An 18,512-nucleotide genomic window follows, 5' to 3' on the forward strand; every position below is an offset into this window, starting at 1 on the left:
TGGTGACATCCAAATAATTAGGTATAAACCTACGATAATAACCAGCCAGCCCCAGGAACCGTCTCACCTCCTTTTTGGTCTTGGGCCTCGGGCAGGCCGCAATCGCTGCAGTCTTGTTAATTTGGGGACGCACCTGCTCATGACCTAAGTGGAACCCCAGATACCGTACTTCCACCCACCCAATTGCACACTTTGTCAGGTTAGCTGTGAGGCCCGCTCGCCTCAGCGACTTTAGAATGGCCCTCAGGTGTTCCAAGTGCCGCGGCCAATCATGGCTGTAGATTATTATATCGTCCGGATAGGCGGCCACGTAGGCAGCATGAGGGCAGAGGATCCTGTCCATAAGCTGCTGGAACGTAGCGGGCACCCCAAACAACCCAAAAGGGAGCATGACAAATTGGTATAAACCAAACGGTGTGGAAAAGGCCGTTTTCTCTCGGGATGGAGTTGTCAAGGGGATCTGCCAATATCCCTTTGTTAGATCCAGTGTCGAATAAAAGCGAGCAGTGCCTAACCGATCAAGCAACTCATCAATGCGAGGCATTGGGTATGCATCAAATTTAGACACTGTATTGACCTTTCTATAGTCCACACAGAACTGGACCGACCCGTCAGTCTTGGGAACCAAGACCACTGGGCTGCTCCAGTCACTATGGGACTCCTCGATTATGCCCATTTCGAGCATGGCCTTGAGTTCGTCCTGAACCACCTTTTTCTTGTGTTCGGGCAAGCGGTAAGGGCGGCTACGCACTACCACCCCCCGGGGTGTTTCGATGTGGTGTTCTATGAGGTGGGTACGACCAAGAAGGGGCCAGAACATGTCGGAAAATTCCTTTTGCAACTTGGCCACCTCTGTGAGTTGGGCCGGTGAGAGGTGGTCTCCACAAAGGACCAGAGTGGTCCGAGATGTTATCTTTTTCACCTCCGGCCCCAGCGCCGCCTTCTCCAGTACTACCGACGCCAACACCACGGGGACCCCCTCATTCCAGTGTTTTAAAATGTTGAGGTGGTAGATCTGCAATGCCCCGCCCCTATCTGTTCGCCTCACCTCATAGTCGACGTCCCCGACTTGCTGTGTGACCTCAAAGGGCCCTTGCCACTTGGCGACTAATGAACATGAACTAATGAACTCTATGAACATGTTGAAATTGAGAGAAGAATCCTTTCTGAAAATGTGTATTTGTGTTCCCTGATTGTTTGTTTATTTTGTGCCAATAATTCTGTAGCTGACTGAAAGAAAAACTGACGCTTTGTACTGTTTTGTGGATATTTGTATGATTGAGGCGGTTTGATTTGTCTTTTGTTTTAGAAGAAAGTGATGTTAAGAAACAAAAAATGTAAAAACATATTTGTTAAAAAATCACATTTTTGATCTTATTGAGATGAAATTGAAATAGTTTGCTTGAGTGGGTTATATAAGATAAATAATCACGTGAACATGGAGGGCTTTTTATTTGTTAATATGGGTCTGTGTACACTTTGTCCACTAGATGGCACTAGATTACACACATTCGTGCTTTCATTATTAATTAAAATCTGTTTATTTTTTTTCCCTCTATTCTCTTTTTGATGAAGCATCCTAAAGAGAAATGATCTCTTTTCTACAACAACAACAACAACGTTTTAAAAAGGACTGGGATTGGATTCTAAAAGGAGCCGATTCTGTTTGACTCGATTCCAGGCATTTGGATCTCGAGCATCGAATCGTGAATCGATTCCACACAGCGAAATTCTAAAATATTGCTATTCTGGAGATGATAAATGAAAAACAAAAACAACTCACTACGACCACCAAAAATCTCTACCAGACATAAATGATCGGTTAGTTTATGACCAAAACACCCTGATAAAGATGTGCATATAAATGTCTGATTTAAAAACAGTGAAAACACGTGGGGGAGAAAAGAGTTAATAACCCAGACAGTTAGTAGTTCAGTTTGAAACACATCAGTTAGAAGCTGTATTATATGTGTTTAATAAATATTGTACTATTTATTTTGTTAGATCTTTTTCTTTTTAGAATTGTTGTGCAGAATCGACTCATTTGATTCAACTGATTCATAATCACAGGAATCAGAATCAGTCAACTCCAGACTTTCTTATTTTGAACAGCTAAATCAGGTACAATACCATGAATGTATGTAATAATACAAGGGTTGGAGGATTCAATTCACATCTTGAGATGTCTTCTGTATTGACTCGGACTTATCCTGGATTTATTTGCATTTGGTCTTGGACTTGTTTCTGTCTTGGGCACTGCTCTTAACTGAGAGTTCGTCTCATCTCATCTCATCATCTCTAGCTGCTTTATCCTTCTACAGGGTCGCAGGCAAGCTGGAGCCTATCCCAGCTGACTATGGGCGAGAGGCGGGGTACACCTTCTTGCTGTGAGGCGACAGCGCTAACCACTACACCACCGTGCCACCCATGATAAGATTAATTTAATTTTAAATTTATTTTAGGTACAAAATCTAAACAACAGCATAATATAGATTTTATGAGACTGTTGGCCAATTTTCAAACACATAGATCTTAAATTTGTAGCACACACACAAAAAATAAACCTTTAGACAAGCTGGGTAAAGTGGCATGTTTAAATGTTTAATTATATTTTATTAGAAAACACAATAAAAAAGTCATGAATTATTTTTCAACCTTCCATGAACTGAATACAGTGTGAACACAAAGGAAAGAAAGAACAAAACAACAAGGCAGGTGAACGTCCTGGGATGAACAGATCAGCACTGATACTGTAACATGACTATTACTGTTATTGTTAGCTGTAAGGTTATTTACTTCACTGACAGATGAAAAGTATCTGATACAAATAATCTCAAGAACTGAACTGTGAACTGATATGTAAATCACAAGTCCAGGTTTTTGGACATGGGGTGGCAAATGTGGGTCCATTTGCTGTAATATAATACTGAAAAGATTTGGTCAAACTGTAATAATGATTTCAGTGAGTTTATTTGTTGGGAGGATGTGTGGCCACGCCCCTTTCTTTTTTCTTTTAAAAAAAACCCAATAAAACTATGTACTAATTATCCGTGAGTTGATTCACTGCTTCTGTGGGACAACTGTGTGACGAGATAGACCTGTGCTTGAAGAGAGCCCGATCGAGATCGATGTCTTGTCCCTGAATGAGAATCTTTTCCAAACAGCCCTGCAGGTGGTGCACAGTCTTTGAGTCCTCACTCTCACCTGCAGCAGTGTTCACACGAGTGTCAAATCATACAAAACACCCACAAGCATATAATAAAGCACAGAGTCCGTTTAAAGATATTTTGGAGCAAAATTAAACAGTTATTCCACAAAACTGAGTCGTACATGAGCCGATGAGGCATGTAGCACCAAGTTGGCTATAATCCATGTACGACAAGATTGAGTGGAATAACTGTTTTATTCTATCCACATTCACTGGATTTTGAGAAACGGAGCATTTTTATTTTAATTTTTTGCAAAATTGATAAATAAAAACTTTATACAAAACGTCCAACAAAATAATTTTTGCTTAGAATGTAAGCAAACCGGCGAAATGACAGTATCAGTTTGTGAAAAATGTGATAATAATAATTCATGAAAAATAAAAAAGATACATTTTTACCATCAAATACTTTCATTTCATATTTTGATGGGTTTTTTTTTTTTGTATTTTGGGGGGTTTTGTTTTCAAATAGAGTTTTGATTTCATCCTCAGTTGGTTCAGGAACACACTCCACCATTCTGTTTTACTGTACTCACAGTATATGAGCTGTTAGCCTCATAGTAGAGTAGCCAATCAGAGTGCACTATTGCTCATATTCAGTGAATGTGGTGAGAATAATGATCGATATATTAAAGGATACAGAGTTTTAGACTTGTATAAGCATCATTTATCTTGCAGTATTAATGACGAAGCTTCCAAAAATCTTGACTTAAAGAAAATGATCCATAAATAAACTCATCTCATTATCTGTAGCCGCTTTATCCTTCTACAGGGTCACAGGCAAGCTGAAGCCTATCCCAGCTAACTACGGGCGAAAGGCGGGGTACACCTCGCCAGGTCATCACAGGGCTGACACATAGACACAGACAACCATTCACACTCACATTCACACCTACGGTCAATTTAGAGTCACCAGTTAACCTAACCTGAATGTCTTTGGACTGTGGGGGAAACCGGAGCACCCGGAGGAAACCCACGCGGACACGGGGAGAACATGCAAACTCCGCACAGAAAGGCCCTCGCCGGCCACGGGGCTCGAACCCGGACCTTCTTGCTGTGAGGCGACAGCGCTAACCACTACACCACCGTGCCGCCCCATAAATAAACTATAAAATGATTTACACATACAATAGGTGACATTTCTGATCTGAAAAATCAGAACATCAGGGGCAGCTGTATAGATCTGATTTTTGGATTACAACATGATAATTTAAATCATCATCAATGCTGTTTTTCACTGGTTTCAAAACTAATGGCACCCCAAGCTCAATATTTATACATTAAACTGACTTGTTTCCATCAACAACCATCTGCGATTTGTGTGGCCTCCCCTCTTTTTTTCTTTTAAAGTATAACAATTTCTTATTTAAAATATTCTTTGGGGCACCAATAATTTTGCATATGATTTCCTGTCTTCAAAAAGGAGTTCTTTTGATAATTATTTTTGTTATTGTTGATTGGAAGAGCTCATGATTGTGTGTAATGTAGACTAAAATAAAATAAAAATGAATATTTTTAGTTTTATACAAAGTATTTAGGCGGCATGGTGATGTAGTGGTTAGCGCTGTCGCCTCACAGCAAGAAAGTCCGGGTTCAAGCCCCGTGGCTGGCGAGGGCCTTTCTGTGTGGAGTTTGCATGTTCTCCCCGTGTCCGCGTGGGTTTCCTCCGGGTGCTCCGGTTTCCCCCACAGTCCAAAGACATGCAGGTTAGGTTAACTGGTGACTCTAAATTGAGCGTAGGTGTGAATGTGAGTGTGAATGGTTGTCTGTGTCTGTGTCAGCCCTGTGATGACCTGGCGACTTGTCCAGGGTGTACCCCGCCTTTCGCCCATAGTCAGCTGGGATAGGCTCCAGCTTGCCTGCGACCCTGTAGAACAGGATAAAGCGGCTACAGATAATGAGATGAGATGAGACAAAGTATTTAAAAAAACCCATCTATTTATTTTAGATATTTTTGATTAATTGACTGAACACCAAAATTACTTCATGTTTCTCAGAGGCCAGAAAACGATTGAATTAGAAATAAAGTGATTTTTATTTATTCATTTTAATTAAGGGTGTAAATAGTTCTGGAGTTGAAGCTTTAAGATTAAATGACACTGGTACAGTGTCTTGCAAAAGTATTCATCCCCCTTGGTTTTTGTCTTATTTTGTCGCATTACAGGCTGGAATTAAAATGGATTGTTGGAGGGTTAGCACCATTTGATTTACACAACATGCCTACAGCTTTAAAGGTGCAAATTGTTTTATTGTGACACAAACAATAATTTAAGATGGAAAAAACGAAATCTGGAGTGTGCATAGGTATTCACCCCCTTTCGTATGAAACCCCTAAATAAGAGCTGCTCCAACCAATTCACTTCATAAGTCACATAATTAGTTGATTAAGATCCACTTGTGTGCAATCAAAATGTCACATGATCTGTCACATGATGTCTGTAGAAATCAACCTGTTCTGGAAGGACCCTGACTCTGCAACACTACTAAGCAAGCAACATGAAAACCAAGGAGCCTCCAAACAGGTCAAAGACAAAGTTGTGGAGAAGTATAGATCAGGGTTGGGTTATAAAAAATATCCCAAACTTTGAATATCCCACGGAGTCCCATTAAATGGGTGGCACGATGGTGTAGTGGTTAGCACTGTCACCTCACAGCAAGAGGTTCTGGGTTTGAACCCAGCGGCCGATGAGAGCCTTTCTGTGTGGAGTATGCATGTTCTCCCCGTGCCTGTGTGGGTTTCCTTCCACAGTCCAAAGATAATTGTTAAGTTAATTGGTGGCTATAAATTGACCATGAGTGTGAATGGCTGTTTGTGCCACTGTGTGTGTCAGCCCTGCGATGAGCTGGCGACTTGTGCAGGGTGTACCCTGAGTCTCGCCCATGGTCACCTGGGATAGGCTCCAGCTTGCCCTCTGTGACCCTGCATGGGATAAGCGGTTACAGATAAAACAAACAAACAAGCACCATTAAATCCATTATAGCAAAATGGAAAGAATATGGCACCAGAGAAGGCTGCCAATTAAAACTCACAGACTGGGCAAGGAGGGCATTAATCAGAGATGCAACAAAGACACCAATCAAATTTCGTAATGTTTATAAAATACTACTATTGACCTTTAAAGTACTGAATGGTCTTGTGCCACAGTACCTGAGTGAACTTCTGGTCCTTTATGACCCACCATGTCTACTTAGATCAAAAGGTGCAGGCTATCTGCTGGTACCTCATACTGTATAGTGAAGGCTACATCAGGGGGCAGAGCCTTTTCTTACAAAGCCCCACAGTTATGGAACAGCCTTCCAAGTAGTGTTCGGGATTCAGACACAGTCTCAGTGTTTAAGTCTAGGCTGAAAACATATCTGTTTAGTCAAGCCTTTTATTAATAGTGTTTATGAGGTAAAGGAGTAGATCTGGAAGGTCCTCAGACATATGGCCCTTTTCCACTACCCTTTTTCAGCTTGCTTCAGCTCACTTCAGCCCAACACGGCTCACGTTTCGACTACCTCAGAGCAGCACGACTCAGCTCACTTCAGCCTTACTCAGCACCCAAAACTCGCACGGTTTTGCAGTGAGGCTGAGGTGAGCCAAAGCGAGCTGAGTGAGGCTAGGGGTGTGAGGAGACACTCCCCTGTACACTGATTGGTGAGGAGGAGTGTCCTCACGTGCCCACACACGCCCTGCGAGCACGCTGGGAACCACCACCTGTAAACACCGTAAACCCGGAAGAAGAAGAATTACGACAAATTAAGCACCTCGCCTCATCTATACGCTCTTGCCAGTATCTGTTGGCGTTGTCGGTGACAACAAGCCACAGCACCAAGACCAGCAACACTAACGACTCCATGTTTATTGTTTACTATCCGGGTCGTGAGACTACCGCTTAAAAGGTCACTGATGTCACTGTTTGCACCACCTAACGACATCATGTGACATCCACCCACTTTCGCTAACTCCACCCAATGTGTCCACCCACTTCCAGCCAGCATGGTTCAGTGCGGTTGTAGTCGAAATGCAACGCCAACAGCCCCACTCAGCTCGACTCAGCCCAACTCAGCACCGCACGGCTCAGCCCAACTCAGCCGCGTTGGTAGTGGAAAAGGGCCAATAGAGTGTTTTGGTAAACTGGGATGTATGGATGCTGTCAGTCCCCACTCACTTGCTCACTTGAGTTTGTTGACGGTGTAGTGCCTGGCTGCTTTATGCCCCAGGGCTCCCTCATGTCTGTGTTACCTTCTGGCTCTCCCCTTTTAGTTTTGCTGTCGTAGTTAGTTGCCGGAGTCCCTGCTTGCGCTCAGCACAAAATGTATACTGTTCTTACTCATCAGGTGACATTGGGCATACCTAACAACCTGTGTTTTCTCTCTCTCTCCCCTCCCCCACCTGTCCCTCTGAGTTACATGTCAACCCTGAGATCGATATGCTGACCTTTTCTGCTCCTTGGACCTGCGTGATCCATCCTGATGCCCTACGTCTGGCTGTAGTCTCATCACATTGCTCCTGTGGAGGACGGCCCCATATGGACAGATGAAAGTCACACTTGGAAGATGTTCTGGACACTTACAGTAACGCTTTTATGGCTGAAGACTACAGTTGACTTGCTAACTTTAGGACTGCAGTTGTCATGAATGGTTTTGCACTTAACTTTCCATCAATGAAGAGTTTATAACTTCAACAAAACAGACTTCATGTTAAAACTGTTAAAATGTTATAATCACATTGTTATCACCCAAATGAGGATGGGATCCCTTTTGAGTCTGGCTCCTCTCGAGGTTTCTTCTTCATGTCATCTGAGGGAGTTTTTCCTTGCCACTGTCGCCACAGGCTTGCTCATTGGGGATAGATTAGTGATAAAATTAGCTCATGCTCAGTGGCGTAGCCAGGATTTTTTACATGGGGTGGCCAAAGGGGGGCCAAGGATATACAAGAGTTTTATCGCATCGCTCCTGTGGAGGACGGCCCCATGAGGACAGTTGAGGGTCACACTCTGGACTTTTATCGCTGAGGACTACAGCAGAGATGTCTACCCCAAATTTTGAATTTCAGTACTCTTGAAAACATTTATCAGTATTTTGGAATGACTTTCAGTAACATTAATTTATGCGCATTTCCATTATAAAGAGGTGTATATACCAATATGTTTAACATTTAAATTATTAAAAAGTACTGTTTTGTGTGAATTGAATAAACAAAACACGAGCAGCCATCTCAATTGAATTTCCACTCAACAAATTTCTAGAGCATACAATATATCACATTTTTCTAAATACAATAGTGTTCCCTGTTTGCAGACATTACGGTTGACTACCAATCATTGGTATTCAATGTAACTCCTCAAAAGTATTATATTATATTGCCTGGCAAAAATGTTCTACCTGTTAACAGATTCTAATAAAATTAAAAAAAAATTCTTATTTCATGCCAAAGAGAGTCCGACATTGTTATCTTAATGTCCCAATATATAAATACTTCAGCATAATGCTTCAGAAGAGACATTGAATAAAATGACATTTATAATTGTATTTAAAACAGTGGAATGATCAATTTTTTGCCACAATCCTAATAACACTAATCATAAAATTCTGTTTTTGATCATACTACATGTACATTTGCACTTGCAACACCGAAAAGACTTTGAATTAAAGAAGTACAGCCAGTGTTTGATATTTCAGTGAATAAAAATCATACATGTAAAAAGAAACTGAATAAGTTTAACTCACATTTCATGGCACTAATTGGCAAGTTCAACTCCAAGCATAGGTCAACTATCACCGCTTCAGCACGTGTCACGTTCCGTGTTTTTTCATTCACAAATTTCGTAAAAAACTGCTGGATACCCCCAGATTTACTTTCCGCCTGACTCACCATTTCAGCATACTCCATATGTTTTTTGGAGTTGACATGCCACCTGCAGTCATCGCGACCACCATGAGTGATGTTAATGTCAGTTCTACACAGTTTGCAGTGCGCGTATCCATTGCCCTTTTGACTGGGTGTAATGCACGGCCATTCTACCGTATATCGTGGGAGGAACACCTGAGACCCATAGACATATAAACATGGACGCCGCATTGAGCTGGTGGCCCCGTTGCTGGGATACATCAGAGTGTCCGCCATATTGGATGTGGCAAATCTTCCCCGTAAACCAATGCAAGTAAATGGACTGAACTTCATAAAGCCCCTTTCTACAATAATATTTAACTCGATGCCTTTTATTCACCCATTAAGACACACGTATATATTTGGGAAACAAACAGGCATCAAAACAACACATAACTTTTAATGTGATGGTTATAAATAGTGTGCGAAATACCCTGTACACTGCAAACTAGCGACAGATATGCGATGGATAGCTCAGGTAAGCTAATCAGTCAGCATACCGTAGCAAGCTACCAAAACCTGAGGCCAAAATAACCAACCTACAAGACTGAATATGATAAATGATGGAAATAGTGGAAAAACTGGAAATAGTGAATGAAAACAAAAATTTACTGTTTTATTTATTGAGTCACCACACAGACCTACTCTCGTTGAATAAAGTGAGCTGAATGACCACCAAACTGAGTTCGACCAGGTTCTAACGTCATACCAAAACAAAATACATCACTGATTCCTTCACATTCAGAAAGGTTAAAAACATTCATCATACGTTCAACAACGTTCATCATAGTGTGGCACTGTATTCTCTAATTCTCACTGCTTATAACTCTACACCTACCCAGTGGAGATGAGCTGGGAAACTGAAGACTGAAGGAACAGCTCCCTCTCTGATCCTGACTGTCTGATCTGTTCTGTCAAAATCCTCCGTTCCGAAGTGTTCACTGCAGAGACACTATACCAGAGATGGTTGAAGAATCTCCACTTTGCCACATCCAATATGGTGGCGAGGATGACGTATGATTGGTATCTGCACATGTCACACACAGCATGTGCGGTATCTGCGCATGTCACACACAGCATGTGTGGTTGTCGTAAAAATAAATAGCCGTGAATCGCGCATGGATTGAAAAAGTTGCATTTAAAAACAACTCACTGGAATTTTTTAAGACTTTATAATAATTCCGTACAGAATAACACTGTTTGCAATAACATCGTATTTATGTAACTTTTCCGTACAAAATACAGCCAATCCGTACTAGTAGGCATCTCTGCTACAGTTGACTTGCTAACTTTAGGACTGCAGTTGTCATGAACAGTTTTGCACTCAAGTTTCCATCAATGAAGAGTTTATAACATTAACAAAACTGACTTCATGTTATAGTCATGCTGTCTGTTGTTGCCCAAATGAGGATGGGTTCCCTTTTGAGTCTGGTTCCTCTCTGTTAGGGTTTTGCTGGGAATCAAACCCAGGTCGCTGGTGTAGTAATCCAGCAAACCCCCACTAGGCCACCAGGGGAATGACTCAAGTGCAGAGGAGTGAGGCGAAGGTAGAATACAAAAAACAGTTTATTGTGAAAAAGCACAGATGATCAAAAATCCAAAGCAAAAAGTAAAATCCAACGCTCAGAAGATATAAGGGAAAAATAAAATATCCAAGAGTACAAAGTCCAAAAATCAGAAAAGGCAAAATGCTCAGAAGATCCAAAAGGTTAAGTACAAAGTCCAAAAGGAAAGCAAAAGACCAAAAAATACAAGGGCATAAGCAAGGTACATGGGACAGAGGTTACTAGCCATAAGCAGCACAAAGACTCCGTGACTAGGGACCAAACTGAGGGAGTATAAATACACAGGGTAATTAAGAAACTAGGCGGGGCAGGAAATAAAGAACAGGTGAGGCAAAAAGCACATGAAAACAAAGGCTGTCAAAACAAACACAAAACACAGAAACAGTGGTGGCCTCTAGAGGCCAAAACAAACAAGACAAGATAAAGAAATAACAGCGGCCTCTAGAGGCCAAGACAGTCCCCAGTCCTAACAGGACCCCCCCCCCCCCCCCAAGGAGCGTCTCCTGACGTTCCCAGGGTGATCCGGATGGGCCGAATGGAAGTCCCGACAAAGTTCTTTGTCTAACGCGTCCCGAGCGGGGACCCAACAGCGCTCCTCAGGGCCATAGCCCTCCCAGTCCACTAGATATTGAAGCCCGCCGCGGACCCGGCGGGAGTTGAGCAGGCAACGCACAGTGAACACGGTCTGACCCTGGAGGATGCGGGGGGCGGGGGATTCCTAGGGGCAGGGGCATACGAGGACGACAGTACGGGCCGCAACAGGGATACATGGAATGTGGGGTTGATCCTAAGAGTCCGGAGCAACTGGAGCCGGTAGGCGACAGGGTTCACCCTGCGCACAACCTTGAAGGGGCCAATGTAGCGAGGAGCAAGCTTGAGGTTCTCCACCCGCAGCGGAATGTCCTTGGTGGACAGCCAAACCTGCTGCCCAGGGCGGAAAATGTGGGCAGGCCTTCTATGGCGGTTGGCCTGAGTCTGGTTGGCCCTGGAAGTTTGGATGAGGGTCCTCCTGACCTTGTTCCAGGTCTTGCGACACCGTCTCACATACTGGTTGACCGAAGGCACCCCAGCGTCCTCCTCCTGTTCCGGAAACAAAGGTGGCTGGAACCCGAATTGGCACTGGAACGGGGACAACCTGGTGGCCGATGACTGCAGGGTGTTGTGGGCGTACTCCGCCCATGGCAGCCAGGTGCTCCATGATGTTGGGTTATCCATCACCAGGCCTCGCAGAGTGGTTTCCAGGTCCTGGTTGAGCCTCTCCGTCTGGCCATTGGACTGGGGGTGGAACCCAGAGGAGAGGCTGGCGGTGGCCCCGATGAGCTTGCAGAACCCCCGCCACACTCGGGAGGAGAACTGGGGCCCCCGGTCTGAGACGATGTCCTGTGGGAGACCAAAGACTTGGAAGACATGCGTAAATATTAGTTTGGCTATTTCAAGGGCAGAAGGGAGCTTGCACAGCGGTATAAAGCAGCAGGCCTTAGAGAATCTGTTGACTATAACCAAAATGACCGTGTTACCTTGAGAGTCTGGAAGGCCCGTGATGAAGTCGACTGCCACATGGGACCAGGGATGCCGGGGAATAGGCAGAGGATGCAGGAGGCCCTGGGGATGCTGTCGTGGGTTATTGCTTCTGGTGCACACATCACAAGACAGGATGAATTACCTTACTTCCTTCTCCATGCTTGGCCACCAGAAGTGTCTTTTCAAGAAGTCCAGGGTCCTCCGAGCTCCCGGGTGGGCGGTGAGAGGGGACGAGTGACCCCACTGGAGGACCTTGGCCCGGGCTTGACGTGGGACGTACAAGAGGCCCAGTGGCCCCATCCCAGGACCGGGGTCCTGGTGTTGGGCTCATCAGACTGCCTCCTCAACACCCCAGCGGACAGGGGCCACAATCCGGGACACAGGGATAATAGGCCCAACTTCACTCTCCCTGTTGGTGGGAGCAAACAGCCTGGAAAGCGCGTCAGGTTTGGTGTTCTTAGAGCCGGGGCGGTATGATAGGGTGAAGTTGAACCGACTGAAAAACAAGGCCCACCTAGCCTGTCGTGGATTGAGTCTCTTGGCTTGCTGGAGGTACTCCAGGTTCTTGTGGTCCGTCCAAACCAGAAATGGATGTTGCGCTCCCTCTAGCCAGTGCCTCCACTTCTCAAGGGCCAGTTTAACTGCGAGCAGTTCTCGATCCCCCACGTCATACCGGGCCTCCGCAGGACTCAGGTGGTGGGAGAAGTATGCGCAGGGGTGCAACCTTCCATCCGAGTGTTGAGAGAGGACCGCGCCAATGCCGCTGTCCGAGGCGTCCACCTCGACGATGAAGGGTTGCGAAGGGTCCAGGAGGACCAGAATGGGTGCTGTGCAGAAGCAGTGCTTGAGGTCTTTGAATGCCTTTTCCGCCTGAGGAGACCAGACATACGATCCACCTGTCCTTTTGGTGAGGTCCAATATGGGCGCTGCTACAGAACTGAAGTTCCTGACAAACTTGCGGTAGAAGTTAGCAAACCCTAAGAACCACTGAATCTCTTTGACGGATTTGGGGGTGGGCCAGTCCCGGACGGCCAGGGTCTTGGCTGGATCCATCTGGAGTTGTCCTGTCCATACAATAAAACCCAGAAAGGAGACCTCGGGGACATGAAACTCGCATTTCTGGGCCTTAGCAAACAGATTGTTCTGTAGCAGCCTCTGGAGAACCTGGCGGACATGGTGGTGGTGCTCCTGCACGGTCTTGGAAAATATTAGGATGTCATCAAGGTAGACAAAAACGTATTGGTTGATCATATCCCTCAAGACATCGTTGATAAGGGCCTGAAAAACAGCTGGTGCATTGGTGAGTCCGAAGGGCATCACCTGGTACTCGTAGTGCCCTGACAGGGTGTTAAAGGCAGTCTTCCACTCGTCTCCCTGTCGGATACGGATGTGGTGGTATGCGTTCCATAAGTCCAACTTGGTGAAGACGGTGGCGCCTTGGAGCAGGTCGAACGCTGTGGACATCAGCGGAAGGGGATAGCGGTTGCGCACAGTGATCTTGTTCAGGCCCCTGTAGTCAATACACGGTCAGAGCCCCCCATCCTTCTTGCCGACAAAGAAGAAGCTGGCACCAGCAGGTGAGGTGGAGGGTCGAATGAACCCAGAGACCAGGGCATCCTTGATGTATTCCTCCATGGCCTTGCGTTCTGGCTGAGAGAGGGAGAACAGTCTGGCCCGAGGAGGGGTAGTCCCAGGGAGCAAGTCGATGGCACAGTCGTAGGCGCGGTGCGGAGGAAGAACGGCGGCCCTACTCTTGCTGAAGACTTCTTTAAGATCCCAGTACTCTGTGGGAACTTGAGATAACTCGGTGAGATCAGGAGGCTAGGCAGGAGACACAGGAGAGCTAGAGAGCAGACAAGAGGCATGGCATGCAGGGCCCCATTCCACAACCTGGCTTGTTACCCAGTCTATGCGCGGGTTGTGGCAGGTAAGCCAAGGAAGGCCTAGAATCACTGGGAACTCTGGCGAATGAATAAGGTGCAGGGATATTTCTTCTTTGTGACTTTGAGACTGGAGAAAGACTGGAGAAGTAACTTGGGTGACTCTTCCATCACCTAAGGCTTGGCCATCCAGGGCAGACACAGACAGCGGGACTTCAAGAGGTGCAGTCGGGACATCGATTGTTCAGGCGAAGTGGACATCCATAAAGTTACCAGCCACCCCAGAGTCTAGCAAGGCCTGGCAAGAGTGGACAGACTCACCCCAGGAGATGGAGACCGGGATGTAGACTCCTTGGCCAGGAAGTTCGGGAGAGAGGGTAGGCCCCGTCACAACCCTCCCTCGGCTGGACGGGGCGGTCCTTTTCCCGAGAGCTCGGGACATGATGCTCGGAAGTGGCCAGGCTTGCCACAGTAGATGCAGCACTTGTCCCTCCTTCTGCGCTCCCTCTCAGATGCGGAGAGACGGGTACAGCCCACTTGCATGGGCTCCGGACAGTCACTGGAGGAGGTAGACGGGCTCCAGGTCGAGGCAGTGAGGCCGGGGAAGCTCAGGACTCGGCGGCGCTCTCTAATCCTGTTGTCAAGACGAATGGCATGCAAGATCAGGGTTTCGAGGTCACTTGGGCATCCGATAGTGGCCAGACCGTCTTTGATGGGGTCAGACAGACCATGGTGGAAGGCTGAAACCAGGGCCGTCTCATTCCACCCACTGACTGCTGTGAGCGTCCGGAACAAGATGGCGTAGTCTGCAATGCTTCCCTCCTGCCGGACGGACATGAGCTTCCTGGCTGCATCTTTACTGATGTCTGCCTGATCAAAGACCCGAAGCATCTCCTCCGTAAACAGCTTGAAGTCAGAACACTCGGGTCCCTGTCTTTGCCAGACGGCTGTTGCCCAAGCCTTATCAGCTAACAAGGTTATCACATATGCAATCTTGCGGCGATCCATAGTGTAGGTGGAAGGCTGGAGCTCAAAGGTGAGTTGGCACTGGGTAAGGAACTCCCGGCACTCACCGTGCTTGCCACCATACCTCTGTGGTGCAGGAAGGCAGGATTCACGAGGTGACAGAGGCAGCGTGGCCAGAAGCACTGGAGCAGATGGTGGAGCAAGAGATGCGGGCATAGGAGTCAGCTGTGCCAAGGCCTTCCCAATTTGCTGGGGCAGTACCTCGTGGCGAGCGGTCGTCCATGGTCGCTCCGAAGCGTGTTAAAGCTGCCATAATTCCCTGAAGGTTGGCCGGGTAGACAATTGAAGCAGCCTCTGCTGAGTCGGTCATGACGGAGTCTTTCTGTTATGGTTTTGCTGGGAATCGAACCCAGGTCGCTGGTATAGTAATCCAGTAAACCCCCACTAGGCCACCAGGGAATAACTCAAGTGCAGAGGAGTGAGGCGAAGATAGAGTACAAAAAACAGTTTATTGTGAAAAAAGCACAGAAGATCAAAAATCCAAAGCAAAAAGTAAAATCCAACGCTCAGAAGATATAAGGGAAAAATAAAATATCCAAGAGTACAAAGTCCAAAAATCAGAAAAGAAAAGGCAAAATGCAAAATGCTCAGAAGATCCAAAAGGTTAAGTACAAAGTCCAAAAGGAAAGCAAAAGACTAAAAAATACAAGGGCATAAGCAAGGTACACGGGACAGAGGTTACTAGCCATAAGCAGCACAAAGACTCCGTGACTAGGGACCAAACTGAGGGAGTATAAATACACAGGGTAATTAAGAAACTAGGCGGGGCAGGAAATAAAGAACAGGGGCCTCATGTACAAAGACCTGCATGGATTTCCCACTAAATATGTGCGCACGTCAAAATCGGGAAATTTGCGTACGACCAAAAAAATCCGGATGTATCAATCAGTGCGTACGAAGGTTTCCACGCACTCTCCTGTTGTACATCCCAATCAATGTGGAATTCGGCGCACATGCAAGAGCCCCGTTCCCCGCCCCGTCTCCTCCCTCAATTATTCCACACTGAATATGTTAATTAGTATAAATAGACCTGCAGTAAGGCCCGCGTTAGGTAAAAGACATGGCAACTTTTACTAACGCGTTAATGTTAATTAAATGTTAGAAATCTCGCGTTAATCAAATTAACATTTAACATTTATTATTAACATTTAACATTTATTCGCGTTAATCCCTGTCTTTAGCACAGTGTAATAGAATTCACATACATCACTTAATTGTTCTGTCACCTCCAATTAAAGTGATGTTCAAAGTGTATGCTATGAGACATGCAATGGTCACTGATTGTATGCCACTGAATGTGAATGTATCCTATACCAAGATAACGGTATGATTCGCATCGTCCGCAGTGCCTGCGCCACAATGAGTGTCTATTTGAGTTACATGGGTTTTGAAAACAAAAAAACACCTTTAGTGCTCTAATGTGTTCATTTTTTCGGGGACACCCTGTATTTGAGGAAATGTCTTCCTCTCTTAGTAGGCCCAATATTCCTAGCCACATGTAACCAGAAATAAAACATGTGCATATATTTTCCACAATAGGATTTTAATGACAAATATATTCTAGCAGGGTGCCAGGGAACAACAGGAGGCCCCCAGTCGATCCCACCCGAGCAGGAAGAGGACCCCCAGCCGAGCGGATCCAGCATCACTGTCACCTGCCCCCCCTTCTCCACTGCCTGCCCCTGTCGCCAGGTCCACAGGCCGGGTGCTGACGCGCATGGTCCTTGAGTCGCAGGGGGAAATTTTAAAGGGGATAGAGGCGATTAACGACAACCTCGAGGGAATCCGCGAGGAATTGAAGGAACTGAATAACACATTAAAAGAATATCTTAAAAAATGAATGGTGTCCCGTGTCCCATCTGTCCTTACCTTTTCACATTGTGGCTATTAAGCGCTGCCGGGTTTGTATGCCATGTCGCTGTGGCACCTCGTTGTGAGGCCCAGGGTCTGGGTCCTCCGGCAGGTCTCGCTCCATTATTGGCACACCGTGCCGCTGCACCACATTGTGTAACACGCCACACACCGCGGTTGTGTCTGATTTGTACGCACTTGGAAATCGTTTCATATATTGATCTTGGTAATTATGTGATAAGGCTACCCCACGCAACATCAACTAATAATATTTCAGTCTGACACCTCGCGGCAAATGCGCGAGGAAGATCTATTAAGCTAGCTGCAATGCATGGTCCTGCATGTGCATTCTTTAATTTAATTAATTAACCAATAGTCAATGGGAATAATATCGAAATTATATTGCTGGGGTTTCTCATTTCCCGTAATTACAATATGGAAGGGATGGTTGATGGATCTGTTGGCATTTACCCAACAGTCTCGCATTATGTGTCTCGACAATGTCGTATGACTGACATACATTTCAATTCACGCATCCTGATGTTCCGATGCATTTTTGGATGCCTCTTATCGCCATGTCATGACTCTTGACAGAGTAGGCCTAAATGTAGTTGCGTTGCTCTGCCTCTAAGTGTCGCCAAGTACCAAGATGCACCAGAAATGTGCGTACGCCAGCCATGAGGTTTGCGTAGAGTACCGCACTTTTCCACGCCAAGTCAATCTTTGTACATACGAATGTTTGCGCAGAAAGTGACGTACGTAGCTTTTTTGTGCATACGCAAGCTTTGTACATGAGGCCCCAGGTGAGGCAAAAAGCACATGAAAACAAAGGCTGTCAAAACAAACACAAAACACAGAAACAGTGGTGGTCTCTAGAGGCCAAAACAAACATGACAAGATAAAGAAATAACAGCGGCCTCTAGAGGCCAAGACAGTCCCCAGTCCTAACACTCTCGAGGTTTCTTCCTCATGTCATCTGAGGGAGTTTTTCCTTGCCACCGTCACCACAGGTGTGCTCATTGGGGACAGATTAGAGACAAAATTAGCTCATGTTTTAAGTCGTTCAAATTCTGTAAAGCTGCTTTGTGACAATTTTTATTGATAAAAGCGCTATACAAATAAACTTGACTTGACAAGGGGTGGCCATGCTGTGACGAAATAAAGGGGGGGGGGGGGTTCCGGGGGTCCTCCCCCAGGAAATTTTGAATTAGCTAGATTTGATTTCCTGTATTCTGATGGATCTGGTGGCATATCTGGTGCCTAACTCATGAACAAAACCCATGTGAGCCAAGAGGTTAGAAATTAATGTATTAATTTATTTATGTAACATGAAGCATCCGCAAAACAAAGAAACCATCCAACTTGTTTACTCTAGTTAAGCATCAGGCTTTTAACGATCACTACTAAAATGTAAAAGTAAAAACTAAAAGATCACCTGTCCCAGGCACCTGGGAAGTAGTAAGGATATTAGTCAGGCTTGAATAAAGAGTGCTTTGCTCAGAAAAAGGAAAATACTTGTATACTTAACTCATACATACAACATATGTAAACACTTACAACATGTTGTGATATTGTCCATTGTAAGT

General features: G+C 45.5%; 1 protein-coding gene across 1 annotated transcript in view; it reads right to left on the reverse strand.

Moving 5' to 3' along the window:
* Positions 1–2,715: 2,715 nt before the first annotated feature.
* LOC132897460 (sex hormone-binding globulin-like) overlaps positions 2,716–18,512 on the reverse strand; it is a 63,560-nt gene continuing 47,763 nt past the window's right edge. The window contains exon 6 of the mRNA XM_060938727.1: positions 2,716–3,204. Coding sequence (XP_060794710.1) covers positions 3,041–3,204 — 164 coding nt within the window. The 3' untranslated portion in view covers positions 2,716–3,040. The remainder of the gene's footprint in view (positions 3,205–18,512) is intronic.

The sequence above is a fragment of the Neoarius graeffei genome, chromosome 14 (genome assembly GCF_027579695.1).
Source record: "Neoarius graeffei isolate fNeoGra1 chromosome 14, fNeoGra1.pri, whole genome shotgun sequence".
Lineage (NCBI taxonomy): Eukaryota > Metazoa > Chordata > Actinopteri > Siluriformes > Ariidae > Neoarius > Neoarius graeffei.